At 40.6% G+C, this 22,026-nt stretch overlaps 1 protein-coding gene across 2 annotated transcripts in view; it reads right to left on the bottom strand.

The window, feature by feature from the left end:
• Positions 1-5,872: 5,872 nt before the first annotated feature.
• LOC115368587 (trichohyalin-like) overlaps positions 5,873-22,026 on the bottom strand; it is a 34,366-nt gene continuing 18,212 nt past the window's right edge. Inside the window, exons 2-7 of one of the 2 annotated variants that reach the window (XM_030064763.1) lie at positions 20,440-20,879; positions 16,772-17,769; positions 15,354-16,285; positions 7,493-8,470; positions 6,989-7,100; positions 5,873-6,711 (exon numbers count right to left, since the gene is read on the bottom strand). In XM_030064763.1, the coding sequence (XP_029920623.1) occupies positions 6,499-6,711; positions 6,989-7,100; positions 7,493-8,470; positions 15,354-16,285; positions 16,772-17,769; positions 20,440-20,879 (3,673 nt within the window). In that variant the 3' untranslated portion in view covers positions 5,873-6,498. The remainder of the gene's footprint in view (positions 6,712-6,988; positions 7,101-7,492; positions 8,471-15,353; positions 16,286-16,771; positions 17,770-20,439; positions 20,880-22,026) is intronic. The other variant, XM_030064764.1, reaches the window with a different exon arrangement.

Below are 22,026 nucleotides of genomic sequence, written 5' to 3'. Positions count from 1 at the left end.
GAACCAGAATCATTCCCACTACAATAAATAAATAAATACTCTTATTTAGCCCTGTATCTTTCACCTCTTCCCAGGTTAATCCTGTAACATCAAGATGATGGGCTGCCACTTTTACTATTATCTGGATTCTCTCAGTTTTTGACCTCACCTCCATTGTTGCATTCACCACACCTGCTATGAAAATGACTAGTTTCTTCAAATCCACCATTACTTTTCCCTCAATTAGCTCGTGTGATTCCTCTGCAGGTTGCCTCCCTGTTCCACTTATTTCACCATATTCATTGCTCTGATTCACCACCTTCACAGCTTCTGCATAAGTGATATTACTCTGAGCCCTCACCTTCTGTATTCCCCTCTCTCTCTTCATTGCTACACATCCCTCATAGGCCACACTATGATTCCCACCACAGTTACAACATTTAGGTTGCTCATGTTTACATTTCCCATACTCATGATCCTCACCACATCTAGCACACCTCCTCCTGCCTTTGCACACTTTCGCTGTATGGCCAAATCTTTGGCAATTGTACCACCTCATTGGTTTTGGTATGTATTCTCTAACATTGTAGCTCAGGAACCCGAGTGTCACTTTCTTCGGAATCACTTCCTCTTCAAACTCAAGTACGAGACCCTCACTATCTGTCCTCACTCCCTCTCGAGTTACCTATAGTCGTCGAACCCCCATCACCTTTCCTCCTTTTATGTTTGTTTTAATTTCCTCCATTGTGACACCAACTGGCACCCCCCATATCACTCCCTTACCCCACTTACTTCCCTTTTCAATGCGACTTACACTTACCACTTTAAACCGTCCGATTTCTTTAATCATACCAGCTTGCGTTCTCTGCTCTTCACTCACGCAAATAATCAACAAATTTCCATCCACCAAAACCTTAGCCATATGTATCTCTCTGACCTGATTTTTCAACACAGTTGTAAACTTCACCGGACTCATTGAAGAAATTCCCCTCTCTTCTCCAAATCTCAATATTATTTTGAACTCCTGTCCGTCCTTTTCTTTTTCCCTCACTCCTCCACCGGCAGCTCCACTAAGTCTTGCCTTCTTTGGTCTGACCCCAACCAACCCATCTCCTCTTTTCTCCCTATTCCTCTCATCTTCCTGGCTCATCTCCATACTATCCTCACTCTCTGCTAATTCTGTGTCTCTTGCAGTCTGAGTCAGGACTCTGCAGGCCAGTCAAGTTCTTCCACACCAAACTGGCTCATCCATGTCTTTATGGACCTTGCTTTGTGCACTGGTGTGCAGTCATGTTGGAAGAGGAAGGGCCATCTCCAAACTGTTCCCACAAAGTTGGGAGCATGGAATTGTCCAAAATGTCTTTGTATGCTGAAGCATTAAGAGTTCCTTTCACTGGAACTAAGGGGCCAAGCCCAGCTCCTGAAAAACAACCCCACACCATAATTCCTCCTCCACCAAACTTTACACTTGGCACAATGCAGTCTGAAATGTACCGTTCTCCTGGCAACCGCCAAACCCAGACTCGTCCATCAGATTGCCAGACGGAGAAGCGTGACTCATCACTCCAGAGAACGCGTCTCCACTGCTCTAGAGGCCAGTGGTGGCATGCTTTAAACTACTGCATCCGATGCTTTGCATTGCACTTGGTGATGTAAGGCTTGGATGCAGCTGCTCGGCCATGGAAACGCATTCCATGAAGCTCTCTGCGTACTGTACTTGAGCTAATCTGAAGATCACATGAAGTTTGGAGGTCTGTAGCTATTGACTCTGCAGAAAGTTGGTGACCTTTGCGTACTATGCGCCTCAGCATCCGCTGACCCCGCTCTGTGATCTTACATGGCCTACCACTTCGTGGCTGAGTTGCTGTCATTCCCAATCGCTTCTACTTTGTTATAGTACCACTAACAGTTGATTGTGGAATATTAAGTAGCGAGGAAATTTCACGATTGGACTTACTGCATGGCTGGCATCCTATTACATTACTATTACAGCACCATGCTGGAATTCACTGAGCTCCTGAGAGCGACCCATTCTTTCACAAATGCTTGTAGAAGTAGTCTGCATGCCTAGGTGCTTGATTTTATACGCCTGTGACCATGGAAGAGATTGGAACACCTGAATTCAATGATTTGGATAGCTGAGTGAACACTTTTGGCAATATAGTGTATGTTTATTCCCAAATGTTCTGTATTTAACATATGTAATAATCTATATTATCATTAATTTCTGTTATTGCTTTGGGAACATCGTTTGTCCCCTGTCATGACAATAAAGTTTATTTTAATTTGAATTAGAGAGGGAGAGAGAGAGAGAAACTCACATTCAAAAATGAAGGGGTTTTGATTATATGTTGTGAAATCCTTAGTAACCCCACATGATTTTCTAAACAATTTGCTGCAATGTACAGGGGTGGGTAAACTGTAGTAAATAGGCCAAAAATTCAAAATCACTGGTATAATCCTTTAATTTTGTGACATGATTAGGATTTTAAGATTCTTGTTAAATGAGAGCAGGGGAGCTTTTCCTCCAAACCGTAATGTTCAGAGCAGTGGCGGTTCTAGAGCAATTTTACTGAAGGGGCCTGGCTGGGGCCAGGGGTTTTGTCAGAGGGGCACATTCAACCCGGGGCAAAAAAGACAAAGACTCAAAATTATATCTGATTTTTCCCCCATAAAACTAGTGATTATCCATTGTAACCAAATTGAATGGTTCAAAATATCACATTTGAGACAGAAACAGTGGAGACATCCTATTTTTCAGTGTAACCTTAGTACAGACAAACCCCTCACTTAGTACAAACTCCTGCTTCTAAAATCTTTATCAGGCAGTTTCATCAACATCATCATCACATCTTCATTACACCACTGTCTTCTTATCATCATCAATAAATCATCATCATATTTACACTCTAAAAGCTTATTGTTACCTTGTAATAATAAAATATTGTTCATGGTAGTCGCTTCTTGCTTCTGACTGCCTCTCATCAGGTGGTTGACTTTTCGAGCTCGCTGTTTTCACCGTAGATCAACAAAACTGACCGCCGTTTCCAGCGGTGCAACGCTCTGAAGCGGCTTTCACAGAGCACGCGCACGGCACAGACCGCGGCTGGCTCAGCCATTCATTGTGGATGTGATCACGGAGCGCAAGAGCGCACTGGTCTGCGTTTATTTTTAGAAATCTAGATGATTGACATCATTAGATATGCACTACTCTTGCAAAGACAATGCAGTATAGTCATACATTTATTATAAAATTCCATGTGAAGTCACACACACAACAGGTAACAGGTGAAATCACAAGAAATGAGAAAAAAATACAGCTTTCGTTCATGTAACATAATTTATTAAGAAGCATTAGTTCAGCTAATTCATAAATTAAAAAATGTATTTGCCTCTTTACACGGTGCATCCGAAGCTGCTGTGCTGTCCACCAGAGAAAAATTGCGCCAGAACGGAAAACTACTTCCTAGCGTCTGTTTCAGTCGCGTAGCAACCAGCGCCACATACGTGCACGCTGTGCATGCGTGCCTTTCATGATGAACGCCTTTGTGTAAACAGAGCTGCATTCAGATTATGGAACTTGGTTCCAGTTCCCGCCTGATAAAAACACACCAAGAGAAAATTTCAACCACCACTACAGCTGCTACAACATTTTGGCCTGCAGGAGGTGCTAGAACAAAGCAAGGCTCAACAACAACACACACAATGACAGGAAACACACTGCACATCATTGGAAACATTACAAACTCAAGCAAGGAGCACAAGTGGCAAAACAAAAGGTCCATACACTCTACAGTTCCAGTTGTTTGTCTCACCTCATAACAATGTTCATCTTAATCGCACACAGACTATTTCATCGTCATTTCAGCATCAACTGAGGCTGAGACCAAATTTCAAACTCTAGCCCCACAGCCTGTTTTAACTGAGCGGATGTGTTACCTGCATACTCAGTGTCCGTGGACACAAACAATAAACAATCAACAATGCAGAATGTAGAGCTGTAGCCATTGTGACGTCATGCCGTCCGTCACAAACAAGTATCTGTGCAGGTGACTGTAAAGTACTGAGCACTGTCCCAGGTGTTGTCTATGCTGCGCGTGCGTCCTCATCATCTGGTTGACTGGTGACGTCACTGGCCGGAGCAGCAGAGATCATAAAAAGCCAGCTCGGCAGCAGGTGTGTGTCGCACATGCTGGAGTTGGTCTTCGGCTGGTCTGAGACCAGGTTAGGCTGTCTGTATAGGGCTGGCCGCTCGGCAGTGTGTGTCCGCTCTCCAAGTTCAGCGGGGGGGTGTCCACATCTGCTGGATCTGCTCTCAGACTGAGCAAAGACCAAGCGAGTCTGGCCTTTCCCAGGCGGGCTCTCCAGCTGGCTCTGCTAGCTGCACAGCAGGTGCGCCCCTCAGGCCGGTCTCCGGTGGTCGGTGCAGCCTGCGCAGAGACTATTAGTCCAGTCATTTTAGGAAAAAACCTAGGACAGATTGCAAGAGAAAAAAACTCTTGCAATTTGCTTCTCTTGCAATTTGTCCTAAGTTGACCCCAATTTTGGCCTAAAATTACTGGACTATGAGGGTCGACAGACTGGTGATGCTGACGGATGCAGGCGCTCTCTTCTGCTAGGAGGAGCCAATGCCTGCATCAGGTTGTCATGGAGACGGTCCATTGGCCTGCTGAACATCTGGTCGCAAGGACCGTGCTGTTGTCCAGACTGCGCCACCATGATGTGCCAAGAACTGCTCCGTGGCTTCTGGTCAGGGTCACCGACATGAAGACTGCGGTCGTTGCCGTTAATACCATACCGCCTGCGCCTGCTCCTTGATACGGGGACGGGACCTGGGGTGTGTGTGTGTGTGTGTGTGTGTGTGTGTGTCTTGTCCTTTCCAATTTTGTTTTTTCAGTTTCAGCTTGTAATTTAAAATGCTCCGATTCAAGATCCATTTAGGGCTACTGTACCTGTTGCCCAACGATAAAAAAAAAAAAAAAAAAAAAAAAAAAAAATGAATTAATGTATAAATAAAAAATTTAAAAAGTAACATGTCTTCTATTCTTTGTGGCTGCAGTGAACCAGTTTTCCCTCCAGTTCATTTGTCTCATTTCTTTGTCAGTAATAGGAAATAACAGCACCGTCCCCCTGATGCCCCTATGTTTGACACAGCATCTCTAAAGTGTCCTGTACAGAGCCAACAACCACAAGAAGACATGGCCCGCGTGTGCACGCTGCTCTGCGCAAGTCTGCGCCGTCATAGATCTATGTGCTCTGTACCCAGCGCAGAGCGCGGCCCAAACCGCACGCTGTGTGAAAGCCGCATCACAATGTATAATCTTTGTTCGGAGGGGGGGCCACAGCGGGGTCCAGACTCAGTGTTACGGGGGCACTGGCCCCTGCTGGCCCCTCCCCAGAACCGCCAGTGGTTCAGAGCACTGCCCTACACTTTGACAGTGGGCCTCCAGTACATCAGTGATGCAGACCTGACTGTGAGCCTCAATGTTCAGAGTTTTCACCATCTCCTGATAGATCACTCCCACCAGCATCGCGTTGGAATCCAGCAGGCAGCTGACGATTTCCATAGTAATGGGCCAGTTTCACAGTCTGCAGCTTATGAGCACACAGCAGCCAGCTAGGGCATCTTTCTGCTGAAGGCTGACGATGAAATTGCGGAGCTCATATGCATCACAGTTTCATTAGAATGAGACTCATTCATTAAAGTATTGACTTTATTTTACATAATTTACATACATATTTTTTATTTTACATTGACTGTAATACAATTATGCAGTAAACACAGCTCTTTGCAGGCAAGTTACACAACTTTTTTTAGAGTGACCCCATGTATTTGATGTAATTAAGCTATACTGTCTGAGTAAAGTGCCCTCAGGGATTGTTTAATAAAATGTAAACATACCATCAGCGTAGAGTAGGCGATTTTCATTATCTGGAAACTTGGTTGCCTGCATCTTTTCAGCAATAGAAAATAAGGCTCATCTGAGATATCACAATAGGATAGCAAGCCCTGCCAGTATATTTATAGAAAATGTTTTTAAAAACAGACAGTATAGAATTTACTGTCATGAAGCATGAAGAAAGGTGATTATGGATAGACAAAATAGGAATTTAAGTCAAATGTACATAGTAAAGTTTTTTTTGTTTTTTTTTTAGCTGTGCAGTTAAAGAGAGAAAAAAAGAGTACGATCATCAATATTTCCCACTTTGATGACAGTTGAGAAATAATACTTCAATTAAAAGGCTCCTAATTCAACCAACACTGTAAATAAGTAAACAGCCACTGTAGAATTGATTTCATATATAAGAATTTTTATCATTCCTAAATCTCACTTACTTATTTGTAGGGTTTGAACTCTGTACTATAAAGTCTGATTTAGTTTTTATTCCATTTTATGTGTACAATTAATTCACATGTCTCTCAAAGTCCAGTTTCCACAGTAATGGGTGACCTTTGACATAATGTAAGCACTGCACTGATCAGTTACAGCAGGAGTAAAACATTTGTAGTGCATCCTCCTACAGGCCCTTCTTAACAGAATTGACAGAACTGGACATGAGAATGCTTGGTTTCTCTTCCATAATGCGCACAAGCAAGTTATCAATGTATTGCTCCAACTCTGATATTTTTTTGTCTCTCTCCAAGAGCAGGCTTTCCTGTTTTATCACCAGAGAGACAAGCTCCTCCTGATTCAGCTGGGTGTACAGCCTCTTCAGCCCAGCTTTATTCACCTGTGGACAGTACACAGTGATGATATGAGTTTAGTACACACAAAACTCTTGATGTAAGATGCAAATAATAACACTGCTACTGCAGTGTGCTGAGATGTGTAAACACAGCCGTCAAGTGCTAAAAGATTGATACAAATCCAGATGTGCATACAGTGAGGTTCAAGTGGATGAATCTACATACAAATAAATAGAAACTTTCCTTCGGCCCATTTCTTTTGGAGAGGAGGACAGCTATGTTTTAAACCACTGAAAGAATGTGGGAAATGTTGAAAAATACCTTCACTTTCTCTTGACCATCACTGAGGATTGCTGTATATTTGCTATCTTTTGGTGCTTGGGTGACCGAGACAGGCTTGTGCTCCTGGTTCAGGGGTTTGACAGGATGAAGCCTACAGTGACAAAAAGACAAATTTAAGAGAGACAAAGAGGTAGGAGGTGGCTGGGTGAGAGCTACAGGGAAATACAGCAATGGTTGTTAGTAAGATATATAAAGCAGGTATAAGCGGTGGATGAGATGTTTTGTTTTCTTGTGGGGTCAAAAAAAAAAAACATCTAATCAGCAGTTACCTATCAAGCAGAAATGTCGATAATCCCTCTAAGTGACTAAAATTCAACTGCTGTATATACATAAACATTGGTTACATAATAAGTAATACATGTAACTAAGGGGAGCTAGTGTTGCTTTATCTACTAAACACATTCTTTATAATTTATTGGATGAGATGAATGAGGCATAAAAGGAAACTGCTGCTGCTCTACTTGATGGGTTTAAGTTTTGCACCTGCATGAAGTTGAAGGTGTCCCATCCTCTTTCCGACCCGCCACCTGCTCACTGCCCTGTGCTGTAACATTATGGTGTGGGTCATCTCCCTGTGTTACAGCATTGTCAGGTACATCCACATCTGTAACACTGTGCCGTGTTTTGGAGGGCAGGTCAAAGTCCATGTTTTGGGTCACTAAAATGCTGGAGGGGGCTGCTTTCTGTGTGGGAGGCAGGGGCGCACGGGCCATCTTTGAAGATTTACTTTTTGTTTGAGACATGCCAGCTTCATCAGGAGTTTGTTGTGCAGCTGGAACCAAATTTAGTGAACCAGCATGTACACAAGCAGAGCTCTTACCACTGTGAGAGTCTGTGCTGTTTGTGTTCCCAGAGGTTGTTACTTCATTTGTGGCACTGACCTCAGTCTCAGATTTATCATCTTCAAATGGATTTGATCCATATACAACAGGGACCTGTTTTACCACTGAGTCACATGTAATGTTGCTGTCTTTTTGGTTAGTGTCAGAGCACCAGGCTTCTTTGGGTTCACAGAATGGCCCAAATTCACCGGCTTGTTTCAGAGTATTCCCACCAACATGAGAAGACTGGAGTCTAGATGGTGCAGGGCCTTTATTGTTTTTGGTAACTCTTGATGCTCCTGAGGTCGACAGAACGCCTTCTTGTTGGTTTCTAAGCTGTGTTGAGCTCTGGCTTTCCATCACTTGGGTGTTCTGTGTTGTTGAAGCGGACCTATGCAGAGGAGAAACACTGGAGGTTTTGACATCTTTGTCTCTGGTCTGTTTGTTCATCTGTGCCAGAACTGGTGTAGATACATTCTGCTTTTTCTGGATCTGTCTCTCAGTCCTGTTGCTTCCCGGAGGCTGTGGAGCTGGTTGCCTGTCCCATTGAGTGCGAATTCTGTTGTTCCCATTAGTAGGAATGCTCACTTTTAAGCTGAGGTCTTCTTTGCTTCCCACCAGTGATGCAGTGGAGTGACATCTGGATACAGAATACAGATTAGATAGTTAAGTGTTGGAGAGCAAAGGGGCATGTTGGTTCTCTACAAGTCTGTGGTCATGTGCTGCAAGACTCTGGTTTCCAATTCAGAGGGTTTTAAGTGTGAGTTGGTAGGTATAAAAGGTTGAGGAGGGGTGAGACATGAGGAAGACCTGGAGTAGCAAGATACCGCAGTGAAAAAAAATATCCAAACTTAACAAGATAACTGTTTGCATAGTTTTTAGCTGACAGCACTACAAAATACTAACAAAAATCAAACAAATGTTATCCAATACTGAAAAACCAATGTATGCCAAGTATGCAAAATGTGCCATAATCTAAGGGGATGAAATAAAATGATCAAATAGAAACTGCTCAAAATTGAAACTCCTAAATTCAGACATCAACAGATCCTCATTAGCTTTGGATAATCATGCACACAAAATGCACATACAGTGACACTCCATTTAATGTGTTGAAAGCAGATTCAATGTGTTAAAAACTGTACACTAGTGTTGCAGACAGTCCTCCAAACATAATTAGAGAAAAACAGCTTTATTCATTAAGTTATTGCACTGTCAAAAAGGCAATGAAAAAACAGAATGTAGCAGACTCCATTTGTTAGTGTAGAGTTCATATAGAAATTATATATAATCAAAGATCAAAGCATTTCTTGTAATAATTACACATGGATATTAGTAATTTTGGTTATGTAAAACATTATGGGATTATTAACAAGACAAATAAAAATCAAAGCAGCAGATACAAATTTTGAATGAGCTGTGAGAGAAATGTGACTTAACCACTATATTAATTCCTTTTCTCTTTTAGCGACTTGGTTTCAGTGCTCTTGCTCCAATGTCCAGCTCCACTGTCAAAACCAGAATAATCACATACCGTGTTTATTGTCAGTCTCACTCCCACCTAATATGATGCCTAATATAATGAGGAAAGACTCTAGAGCAAATTATCTCTGTTGATAAATCTGTGTACACATGCATGCATGCATTTACGTAGTCATACTCAGAACTGCAACCATCTCACACACATGCATGTGCAAAAACAAATTATAATAAATTATTAAATTCTTCCATGTGTCATTACCAACTTGTCTCACATTGGGAATTGCAAATATTGCTTATAACTGTACCTGAAATGGGATGTGAAACATCTCTCCAAATGCTAAACATTTTTATCCATTTTAGACAGTTATCACTGCACCACATGGCCAATTAGGATTATAATTGTTCAGTGGCCATTAGGGCTGCACTTCTACCACTGTGCCAGGTTTTGAAAAACTGCCAGGTTATGTCAGAACCAAAAAGGAGCTCTCCAGTGTCTTCATGTTGTTTGATTGGGCTCCAATAGTGGAGTATTTGCCTCCTCTCATGTCACCTGGCAGACATAGTTTAGTTGTGTAAGGCAAATCTGAAGATTATAGTATATGCATATTACAGTATATGCCTTACATGTTAAGGGTATGACTGACATATCACTGATTCTTGGGAATTTGGATAAAACAGGTTTTAATTTTTAAAAAAAAAAAAGTGTGTTAAATTACAAAATCTGAAGGTATATCATTATAGGCCAAGGTCTTGGCTGTTCAGCAATGTACCGGTGCAACCTCCTCATTTTGCATTTTTTTCATAAAATAGGTTTTTCCAGTTATTAGGCTACTTTGTTTTTGTCAACACCATCACCATAATGATTTTTTTAAAATTTGAAAAACATATTTTTGTATTAAAGAGACTATTACTTTAATAACTCAACAGAACCAAAGAAACATATTGTAAGCATATTCATTTAAAACCAATATAACTGCCTCTGACAGTGGTGACACTAATCTGACAGTGGTGACAGTCGCCTCATTACAACATACAATTCCAAAATTTATACCACTCAAGTCAATGGCTTCTTGCTTAACAACTTTATTTAACTATTTGGCACAAAAAATAAGAATCCTGAGCACTGTTATAAGCATTTTTCAGACTTCAGTCATCACCATCAGACAGAAAACCTGACGGTGGTGACGTCTGACGGTGGTGACAAAAACCTGCTCTTTCACATGATAAGCATGAGTTGTTCACATTAGCCAGCTTGTCTCCCCCCTGTTGCTACCTGCATCAGACCTCTTCTTAAAAAGTATACATTTATTCCATAATCTAATTTAATATTTTTTATACAGAAGTGACGGTGTTGACAATTTATGGTTGTGACAGTAGCAGTGTCCAAAAATATGAAGAGATTTAAGAGAAAATAGAAAACTTCCAGGAGCCTGAGCGGTCTTGAAGCATGCAGTAGAGCTGAAGGTTTGGAAAGGGCTCCTCAGGAATGTAATTGACCTTGTAGTTTTTTAAATATTATTTTTTAATAAATATCTGACGGTGGTGACGAATATCTCGGACACATTTTGACACAAAATAATAGTAAATATTGTTCAAAACCCATCGTTTGTAGTTTTTAATACATATTATGATGTGCTCTTTCATGTGGTAAAGAAGCATGAAATTATTACTTTTGGTTGTTTTAATCAAGTTGAAATGATTATCTCCTATCCGAGGACAACTGGTTTTGTAGGCCATGGGCCAACATATAATCATTAAATTAATACAAATTAAAAATAAACCTATAAAAGAACCTTACAAATGTGCAAAGGACCCCCTGATTATGCCCTTGATTCTTGAGGTTTTGTGAAAATACAGTCATGTGTACATTGAGATACACATGTGGATGAATTTGTTGGTACCCCTCCATTAAAGAAAGAAAACCCCACAATGGTAACTGAAATAACTTGAAACTGACAAATAATAAATAACAATTTCATGAACAATGGCTAATGAAAATCAGACATTGCTTTTGATTCGTGGTTTAACAGAATCATTTAAAAAAGCAAAATAATGAAACTGGCCTGGACAAAAATCATGGGACCCTTAACCTAATATTTGGTTGCACAACCTTGTGAGGCAAAGACTGCAATCAAGCAATTTCTTTAACTCTCAATGATAGTTCTGCACCTGTCGACAGGTATTTTGGCTCACTCACGGTGAGCAAACTGCTCCAGCTGTCACAGGTTTTGAGAGTGCCTTCTCCAGACTGCATGTTTCAGCTCTTTCCACAGAGGTTCAATAGGATTTAGACTGGGGCACTAAGGTCACTTAAGAATAGTCCAGTTTTTTGTTCCTAGCCATTCTTGGGTGTTTTTAACTGTGTTTTGAGTCATTATCGTTTGAGAATCCATGACCTGCGACTGAGCCCTATATTTCTGACACTGGGCAGGATGTTTCGCTCCAGAATTCCTTGATAGTCTTGAGATTTCATTGTACCCTGCACAGTTTCAAGACACCCTGCGCCAGATGCAGCAAAGCAGCCCCAGATCATAACCAAGCCACCTCCATGTTTCACAGTAGGTACAGTGTTCTTAACTTTGAATGCTTCATTTTTGAGTCTGTGAATATACAGCTGATGTGATTTGCCACAAAGCTCCAGTTTTGTCTCATCTGTCCAAAGGACGCTCTCCCAGAAACTTAGTGGCTTGTCAATATGCATTTTGGCAAATTACAGTCAGGCTTTTTTATGATTTTCTTTCAACAGTGGAGTCCTTGTCTTCCATGAAGTCCACTGGCTAAAACAATGACGCATGGTACAATCTGACACTGATGAACCTTGACCTTGGAGTTCACCTTGCATCTCTTCAGAAGTTGTCCCTGGCTTTATGGTTAATTTTCCTTTTGTAGCCACATCCAGGGAGGTTGGCTACAATCTTCTGCTGAATGTAACTAAAATTAAAGAAATGTGTCTGGATGGTAACAGGAGCAACAAACTGTCAAACACTCTTTTTAAACCTATCACAATTAAGGGCCAGGAGGTGGAGCAAGTGAGTTCCTTTAAATACCTGGGGACTGTGCTGGACCAATCTTTCACTTTTACAGAGCACGTGGACTACATCTATAAAAAAGCACAGCAAAGACTTGTTCTGCTGCGTAAATTAAAAAGCTCTGAGGTCAACCAGTGCACCTTAAACAGTTTATCAATCTTTAATTAAGAGTATACTCACGTTCAATATTGTGTCTTGGTTTGAGAACCTAACTGTCAAAAACAAGACAAAGCTCTCTAAAGTAGTTAAGCTGGGCAGCAAAATCACAGGCTGCAAACAAATTCAACTGTCCCATCACTATGACAGAGCAGTGCAACGGTTGAGTAACAAAATTTTAGATGATTGCAGCCATCCTCTACATTATTGTTTTCAGTTACTCCCGTTAGAGCAGAGGTATAGAGTTCCCAGTGCAAAAAAAAACATTTATGAAAAATCATTTGTTCCAGTTGCCATAAAATATCTCAATCAGTAAGAACAACCACCTTTGAAGCCAGCCTGCTATCTCAGTATACAACGTCTTATGTAAATCCCACCTCAGCACAGTGCACTTTATATTTATACAGTAATATATTTATTTGAAGCCAGCCAGTTACCTCAGTATAAAACATCTTGTTTAAATCCTACCTCAGCACAATGCACATTATACTTATATGAATTCAGTCCTTACCAACGAGCTCTTGGTGCTATTTAATATTGCTTCTACTGTGATTTATGTAAACTTTTTAATGTGTCCTGTGATGTTATGATGTACTAAGCATGTTTATGTAAATGTTTTTTAATGTATGCAAGTCAAAGACACATTTCTGCCTTCTGCACGCAAAAGATAGACAATAAAGCATTTTCTAATTCTATTTCTAATTCTAATCTCATGGACCCTGAAGTTCTTAATAATATTTGTAACTGTAGTCACAGGAACATTAAGCTGTTTGAAGATGGTCTTATAGCCTTTACCTTTAACATGCTTGTCTATAATTTTCTTTCTGAGCTCCTCGGACAATTCTCTCCTTTACTTTCTCTCGTCCATGTTCAGTGTGGTGCACATCATGATACCAAACAGCTAAATAGACAGAAGGACTGATTGCAAGACTGAAGACATCTGTGGTGCTAATTACAGGACACACTTGAGTTTAACATGTCACTATAGTCAAATTATTTTCAATCTTTTCTAGAGGTACCAACATTTTTGCCCAGGCCAGTTTATTCTTCTTCTTCTTCTTCTTCTTCTTATTGTTGTTGTTGTTGTTGTTGTTGTTGTTGTTGTTGTTGTTATTATTTTCAAATTATTCTCTTGAACCACAATTGAAAAGCACTGTCTGATTTTCAGTAGCCGATGTTCATTAAATTATTATTTATTATTACTTTTGTCAGTTTCAAGTTATTTCAGTGACCATTATGTGTTTTTCTTCCTTTAATGGAAGGGTACCAGCAAATTCATCCACATGTGTATCCTGCCAAAAGACAAACAGATAGAAAGGAGCAAAAACATAAACCTTGTCCACCTCCAGTGGAGCAGGTAATGCACAACTTAGAAAAGGTTATTGGCTACTCTTGCTGCTTGTTGCATTCAAACTTTGCACAGAAGCTTCATTTGTATACAGACATCCAAGTGAAATGTTTCTGGAGTATTGCATTTTCCCATTTCCATATATCTGATTTATGCTCCTCTGTGTGACTTTGGCGGAAATATACACAACATCATGTTAAAAAGCTGCACAGTTTTAAACCAGGGCATACTTTGCCATATATTGTAGAAAGACAGTTCTGGAGGCAACACTTCTGTCAGCTCTGAAATGTGGAGACATAATTTATTGATGTGCAGCTGCATCCTCTCTTAAACCCCTTGACATTGTTTCCCACTCAGCTCTCAGATTTATAACAACCAATAATTATGGCGCTCATCACTGTGTTCTGCATAGAAAAGTTGGCTGGCCAGCTCCCTCTGCCTGGAGGCATCAACAGTGGTTTTGATTGATTGATTGATTGATTGATTGATTGATTGACTGACTGATTGATTTTTTACAAAGCCTTTCTCCAAAAATTGCAGCAGTATCTGACATAATTAGGGTAGGAACTCCCAGGACTGTCTGGTTCTCAAGCTTCAACTTGTTGCCTGACATGGGAAAAATTCTGAAAGATTCTGAGCTCCACAAAAACAGAACAATCTTCAAAGTACTCCAAATCTTGATAAACTCATTAAATAAGATCACTTTACAAACCTTGATTCTTATTTACTACCTCATTATTATTGGGAGTATTTTTTATCTGGTGCATAGCATATGTACATATCCATCTATGTTTATACCTGTATGTATCAATATCTATATATCTATATATATATATATCTATATATATCTATGTGTGTATATATATATATATATATATATCTATGTGTGTGTATATATATATATATATATATATATATAGATATATATAATTTTGTCTTTCTCTAACTATTCAAAATGGGATTATGCCTCAGTGGACTCTGAAAAAATAAATGAAAAAAAAAAAAGTGCATTATACTGTATATGTCAACATGAATTTTTATTTACATCAGTGCCTCCAGTAATTCCCTCACTGTCACATCCTTTTGTTACAAAGCAGAATGGTCCTCAGATTGGACTAAAACCCACTGTGTACAATTCAGCATTGCTTGAAACCCCATTATGAACCCCAGATGCTGTACAGGCGTCTATGAAGCCAACTATATTCTGACAGCAGGTTTTTGTGTTAGAATGTGACACTGGCAAAGTACATGCAACTACATCAGTGATTGGGTGTGGTCAGCGGTGCAACATGCTTGAATAGAGGCAGAGAGGCAGATGATTTCTCCTTGTGTTGACTCATTTTTTTAAGGAGAAAAATGTGTTCTTTTACTTAATTTCTAAAAAGTATGGTTGACTGAGTCCTGAAAGTGTTATTTAGTGGCCAAGATTAATGCAGAATCTGACTTTAACCTTCATACCATCAAAGTGTTTGTAAAGCATGGTGGTGTGTAAAGACATGAAGACTAACCTTAGCTGGACAGTGGACACTCTGGCTGTCGTGCTGTGGGCTCCACCAGCTGAGCTCCCAGTCTCCTCAAACACATCAGTGCAATAGTTGTCGTCAAATGGATTGGTAGAAGTCACCTCTGTGAAAGGATTATTGCTTTCCTCAACCTCGCCAGCCGTTTCTCTCTCCTCTCTCTCTTCTTCCTCCTTTCTCAGCCTTTTCTTTCCCTCAACCTGTTTTTGTCTGTCTTCCGCATCTTTCAGCCTTCTTTCTTCCTTCATCTTGTTCTTCTCCTCCCTTAACTTTTCTTGTTCTTCGAGCCTCCTCGTTTCCTCTGCTAATCTGTCATTTTCCTCTTTTTGCTTCCTAATCCTCTCATCTTCCTCGCACCTCATTTTCTCCTCTTCCTCAATTCTCTTCCTTTCTTCTCCCAGTCGCCTCCTCTCCTCTGTTAAACTCTTTTTTTCTTCTTCTTGTTTCCTGGCTCTTTCCTCTTCCTCTTGCCTCCATTTCCACGTTTCCTCAACTCTTTCTTTCTCCATCTTACTTATTTCCTCTTCTTCTCTTCCAGTTTTCTCCTCCTCTGATCTTTTCTTCTCTTCCCTAGCTTCTTCCTTTTCCTGTTCCTGCCTATTTTTCTCCTCGTCCTGAATTCTCTTCCATTCTTCTTCCTCCAGTCTCCTCTTTTTCTCTCCTAATCTCTCATTTTCTTCCTTTTGCTTCTTCACTTTCTCCTCCTCCTCTTGCCTCCTCTTTATCTCTTCCTCAGCTCTTTTACTCTCCAGTCTCATCCTTTCCTGTTCTTCCTTTTGGATTCTCTCCTCTTCCTCAATCCTCCTCCTTTCTTCCTCCTCCAGTCTCTTCAATTCCTCTGCTAATCTCTTTCTTTCTTCCTCTTTCTCCCTAAGTCTGTCCTCTTCCTCCTGTCTCCTTTTTCTCTCTTCCTCAGCTCTCTCCTTTTCCATTCTCATCTTTTCCTGTTCCTTCCTATTTTTCTCCTCTTTCTCAATCCTCCTCCTTTCTTCTTCCTCCAGTCTCCTCCTTTCCTCTGCTAATCTCTTTCTCTCTTCCTCTTCATTCCTAAGTCTGTCCTCTTCCTCCTGTCTCATTTTTTCCTCTTCCTCAGCTCTCTCCTTTTCCATTCTCATCTTTTCCTGTTCCTTCCTATTTTTCTCCTCTTCCTCAATCCTCCTCCTTTCTTCTTCCTCCAGTCTCCTCCTTTCCTCTGCTAATCTCTTTCTCTCTTCCTCTTCATTCCTATGTCTGTCCTCTTCCTCCTGTCTCCCTTTCCTCTCTTCCTCAAATCTCTCTTTTTCCATCCTCATCATTTCCTGTTCCTGCCTATTTTTCTCCTCGTCCTGAATTCTCTTCCATTCTTCTTCCTCCAGTCTCCTCTTTTTCTCTGCTAATCTCTCATTTTCTTCCTTTTGCTTCTTCACTTTCTCCTCCTCCTCTTGCCTCCTCTTTATCTCTTCCTCAGCTCTTTTACTCTCCAGTCTCATCTTTTCCTGTTCTTCCTTTTGGATTCTCTCCTCTTCCTCAATCCTCCTTTCTTCCTCCTCCAGTCTCTTCAATTCCTCCGCTAATCTCTTTCTTTCTTCCTCTCTCTCTCTAAGTCTGTCCTCTTCCTCCTGTCTCCTTTTTCTCTCTTCCTCAGCTCTCTCCTTTTCCATCCTCATCTTTTCCTGTTCCTTCCTATTTTTCTCCTCTTTCTCAATCCTCCTCCTTTCTTCTTCCTCCAGTCTCCTCCTTTCCTCTGCTAATCTCTTTCTCTCTTCCTCTTCATTCCTATGTCTGTCCTCTTCCTCTTGTCTGCTTTTCCTCTCTTCCTCAAATCTCTCTTTTTCCATCCTCATTTCCTGTTCCTGCCTATTTTTCTCCTCGTCCTGAATTCTCTTCCATTCTTCTTCCTCCAGTCTCCTCTTTTTCTCTGCTAATCTCTCATTTTCTTCCTTTTGCTTCCTAACCCTCTCCTCTTCCTCTTGTCTCTTCTTCCTCTCTACCTCAGCTCTCGTTCCCTCCATCCTAATCCTTTCCAGTTCTTCCCTCCTCTTTTTGTCTTCCTCCAATCTTACTTCTTCCTCCTCGAACATCTCCTCTTCTGCAGCCCTGCTGCTGTGCTCCTCCTCTGTCCAGGGTGAATGCTGTTTCTGGGTCCTAAAAGAGTCAACAGATGTGCCAGAATTTTTGTGGGTTTGGGTCCTACAAATTTCCTTCATGGAGCTGTGGCCTGAGCTGGACAGACTGAGGTTGGAGCTGGTACGAAAGCTACGAGGCTGTGGCTCCTCACAGTATATATGACTGCCATTGATGCAGAGTTTACTCTGTTCCACGGTGCCCTCCTTAGGTCGCCCAGGAACGGAAAGAGTTCCTTGGGAACCACTGCTTTCAGAGCTGCCTGAGGACTTGTGTATCATAAATCTGAACTTCTTTTTACCTGCATGGAAATGTGAAAAAAAAAAAAAAAAAAAAACTTTTAATAACACACATATGAAATGTTTCCTTACAGGACAACATAGATTCTACCTTGATATCCTGTCAACAGTTGTCAGTGTATCCGTCTGTCATAAATATTGGTTGCATAGCTATGTGCAGAATTCATGGCTTTGCAGTCAATGCATTAACACTAAAAAACTGGGAAAACGTGCATCAGTGAGATTTAGGCAGCCAAAATAACACAATAACAATAACAATGACCTTCCTGACAGAACCCCTATACACTGCACGCTGGCAGGTTCTCAGTGGTGGTCAATCTTTTTTGACAGGAGACAGCGCCATTACATACATGCACATGGTGTGCGTGGGGCACCAAGTACTGGAAGGGGCACCGAAACAGCCTAAAGGTCATCATGATAATCATAATAAATATAATGATACATTTTTTTTTAAATTTAAGAAGCATAGCTACAATAGGCACTATTAGCACATATAGACAATACAAGATAATAGCTCAAAGTACTAAAATGAATTACGGTGCACCCCTCCCCCATCTCCCTGTGGTTTGTTAATTGCGCCTACAGTGACTCAACATTGAGTCCCCGCCACCACCAAGGGGTTCTTGTCCCACCCAGCAAAGAGCGCCAGTGGGGGCACTTTGGTCTGTTTGTTGTAATGCTGCTGAAATATTCTTAGGATATTACAGCTGTTGGATGCTTCTCTGAAGGTAAAAGGAATTTTTCAGCTTTCAGCTCAGGGGAGTTGGGGTACAAAGGAACTCAAGTTTGATGTTAATCGGACTTACGGTTCTGGAGATATGACAACTTCCTGGTTAGGTACGTTTCGGGGAGGAAGTTAAAAATTTGTAACTCTGGCATTTTTCGTCAGATCGAAATTCTTTTAACAACTTTTTGAGGGTCCGTAGATTCTGTGTGCAAAGTTTCATGGTGCTCGGACTTACGGCCTAGGAGGAGTTCTAAATCCTTGGTCAGCTCCAGTACCAGTTTTAGCGATGGAAGAATTAAATAAATAAATTAAACACATACATACATACATACTAGGGATGAGCGAGTACACCACTATCTGTATCTGTATATGTATTTGGGACCTCTGGGAACTCCTTCAAGACTGTTGGAAAACCATTTCAGGTGACTACCTCTTGAAGCTCATGGAGAGAATGCCAAGAGTGTGCAAAGCAGTAATCAGAGCAAAGGGTGGCTATTTTGAAGAAACTAGAATATAAAACATGTTTTCAGTTATTTCACCTTTTTTTGTTAAGTACATAACTCCACATGTGTTCATTCATACTTTTGATTCCTTCAGTTAGAATCTACAATGTAAATAGTCATGAAAATAAAGAAAACGCATTGAATGAGAAGGTGTGTCCAAACTTTTGGCCTGTACTGTATATATATATACAGATATATATAGATATAGATAGATAGATAGATAGATATAGATATATTTATATAGATATACAGGTTAATTTGTAATATTTATACTACTACTATATTTATTTTTTATGAACTACAGTGAGAAAGTGTCAGACTCTCAGTGCATGCAGCCAAAATACAATTAAAATAATAATATACTTTGTGTGTTGAGCTAATGTATTTGTGTACGTGGTGTGTGTGTTAAGATTGTGACTCTGTATTGCGTCTGCTATGAGCAAAGTTTTCCAACTGACTTTATATCAGAAACCAGCCGGTAAAAGCGAGCAGATGGTAAAAAAAAAAAAAAAAAAAAGTGAGAGACGTGACGCCAGTTGCATTCAGCCCCAACCCCTAAGCCCTAAGCCCTAACTCTGCTCAAAAGCAGCGCGTCTGTTACCAGTCAAGTTTAGCAGAAACTCTACTGACTATCAGTGATTACAGACCGAGGGAAGAGCGAGCTGGAAAACACCTGACCGCTACTGAAGAGAGACACAACGAGAGCTGTCACACCTGAATGAGTGACAGCTGAGGTTGTCCCTGTGTGTGTGTGTGAGTGGGGCACACGGCGTAGGGGAGGATCACTGTGTGTGTTGTGTGTGAGCGGCGCACTGCTGTACTGTGTGTGTAGGGGAGGGGCGCTGTGTGTGACTGGCCTGTCACACAACATGCACACAGTCAGCTACCTAATGAAGATTTTCATTCATCACGAGCACAGATATTGACTCATAGCCAATTACTCGGATCATACTTGTACTCAGCAAAATGCTATATCCATACCTGATACTCGTTTCAGCCGAGTATCCGGCTCATCCGTAATACATACATACATACATACATACATACATAAATAAATAAAAATCCGAGCAAAAACAATAGGGTTCCCAGCACCACTGGTACTGGGAGCCACACTGTGCTTGCACCATGCACACAACACACAACAGATTTGTGTGTTTGTTAACAGATTAGTGTGTGTTGAGATGCTCTGAATAGTTGTGCTGAATTGACTGCATTTTAATTATATAAAGCAGTATTGTATGGATTGCATCATATTCCATGTTTGAAATTGGGGCGCTGAATGGTGATCAAGGACTGGACGTTTACCGGGAAAAACCTGAGGCTATCAATGTTAAGTGTACAACATATGGAAACTAGATTTATACATATATACAGTGAACAAGCACAGAGAACAATATAAGAAAGAACAGTGAAAGTGAGTGTAAAAATGGTGTTCTCCTGACCTCCAGAGGCATCCACATTCAAACCAGAAGAGATGCTGCCGCTCACTGTGGAGTTCTTCTCAGGAAGTACACACATGGACTGAGACATGTTCCTCTGCAGGTTAGACTTGGGAGACAACAAAGACTTGAACTTGTGTTTCTTCTTTTTCTCCCCCTTGCCTGCAGCATTCTCATCAAATGAATCCCCTGTTCCCTCCTCCTCACTGTCTGTCAGAACCTGGAGAACAGATGGCACCATGGTAGATGAAGCAACTGAGAGGTCTTCCCTTTTTTTGCCTTGAACTTTGTCCTTGAATTTGCCCAGGCGAGATCGGGGCTTGCCAGTGGCAGAAAGATCAAACATGCTGGCAGTCTTGTTATTTCTCATGAACTGGATGTCCATAAGCACCTCTCCTCTGTCTCGGTCCACCTTGCCAGTCTTGCCCAGCAACTTAAACCATCTGTTAAAGAGCAACACATTATTAGAACAACATTCCTGCATCATGCTAACAGTTACATAACCATTAAATATATCATTAATGGTATGAATATTTCAGTGGTGTAGCTTTTCAAGAACACAGTCTAGATACCATTCTTGAATTCATGTTGCCAGTGGTTGTAAAGTGTAATTAAGCCTTTAACACAATAAAATAATTGGATCTTCTTGTCCGGATGTTATGAGGAATACTTACTTTTAGACCTAAATGAATTTAGTCTGGAGTGGGTCTTAAGTTTTTCCTCTACCTGCCCCTGCTATGTTGCTTTTTAAATTATGCCAGGCAGCATGATCGTTCCACATGATGTCTTTATTGCATGGTATGAGTATTTTCTTTAATGATTTACACATTTAAACATCAGAGCGGCAGCTTTCAGGAATTTTAAATGTTTCCATGCATGCAGTGATGTCACTGCAGCAAATATAGTGGGATAGCAAAACTAAAAACTGATATTGATTAAAGTGGTAAATTTATGAGGAAAAAAGACAAATTCATGAAAAAAAACCCCACAGAAATTCTGAGATTATAGTCACAAATTTACAATTTGCATTTTTTTCTCCCTACAGTGACTCTAGTCACTGCAAAGATTTAATGAGCTCAATTTTTTTTCACCGCTATTTAGCAGAATGTTAATCTTTATTACGCAAACTGCTTGACCCACCGATTTTGTGTGCTGCCAGGGAATAGAACTGCAAACCACGCATCAACTAGCCTATGCATGATTGAAATTATAATAACGCAATAATACATGAAAGTTGAGTTTATTGAGATTATTGGCAAGACTGCCATCAAGTGTTTTGTGGTTATACAACGTATCTAGAGTTAAGCAAATGTAATAAAGAAAAGAGACCAAACTGAACAAAAATATTTTATTTATTATACACTTAACATTCTTTTGCTCGTGAAAATAGTGTGATGTTTGGTGGTGGAGGGTCAATAATTTTTTTCAATCACTTGGAGATGGTCAAGACAAAATGTATTTGGATCAGAGGAGGATGACAGCGTTTTATTTTAGAGGATCTAAAATCCACTAAATTCTCACTGCTCCGTTCTGCTCACAACCACACTGATTGGCATGATATTTTGTGAATGTCTTTAAATTCCCTATAGG

The sequence above is a fragment of the Myripristis murdjan genome, chromosome 12 (genome assembly GCF_902150065.1).
Source record: "Myripristis murdjan chromosome 12, fMyrMur1.1, whole genome shotgun sequence".
NCBI classification, from domain to species: Eukaryota; Metazoa; Chordata; class Actinopteri; order Holocentriformes; family Holocentridae; genus Myripristis; species Myripristis murdjan.
This window is presented reverse-complemented; position numbering and strand designations above follow the sequence as displayed.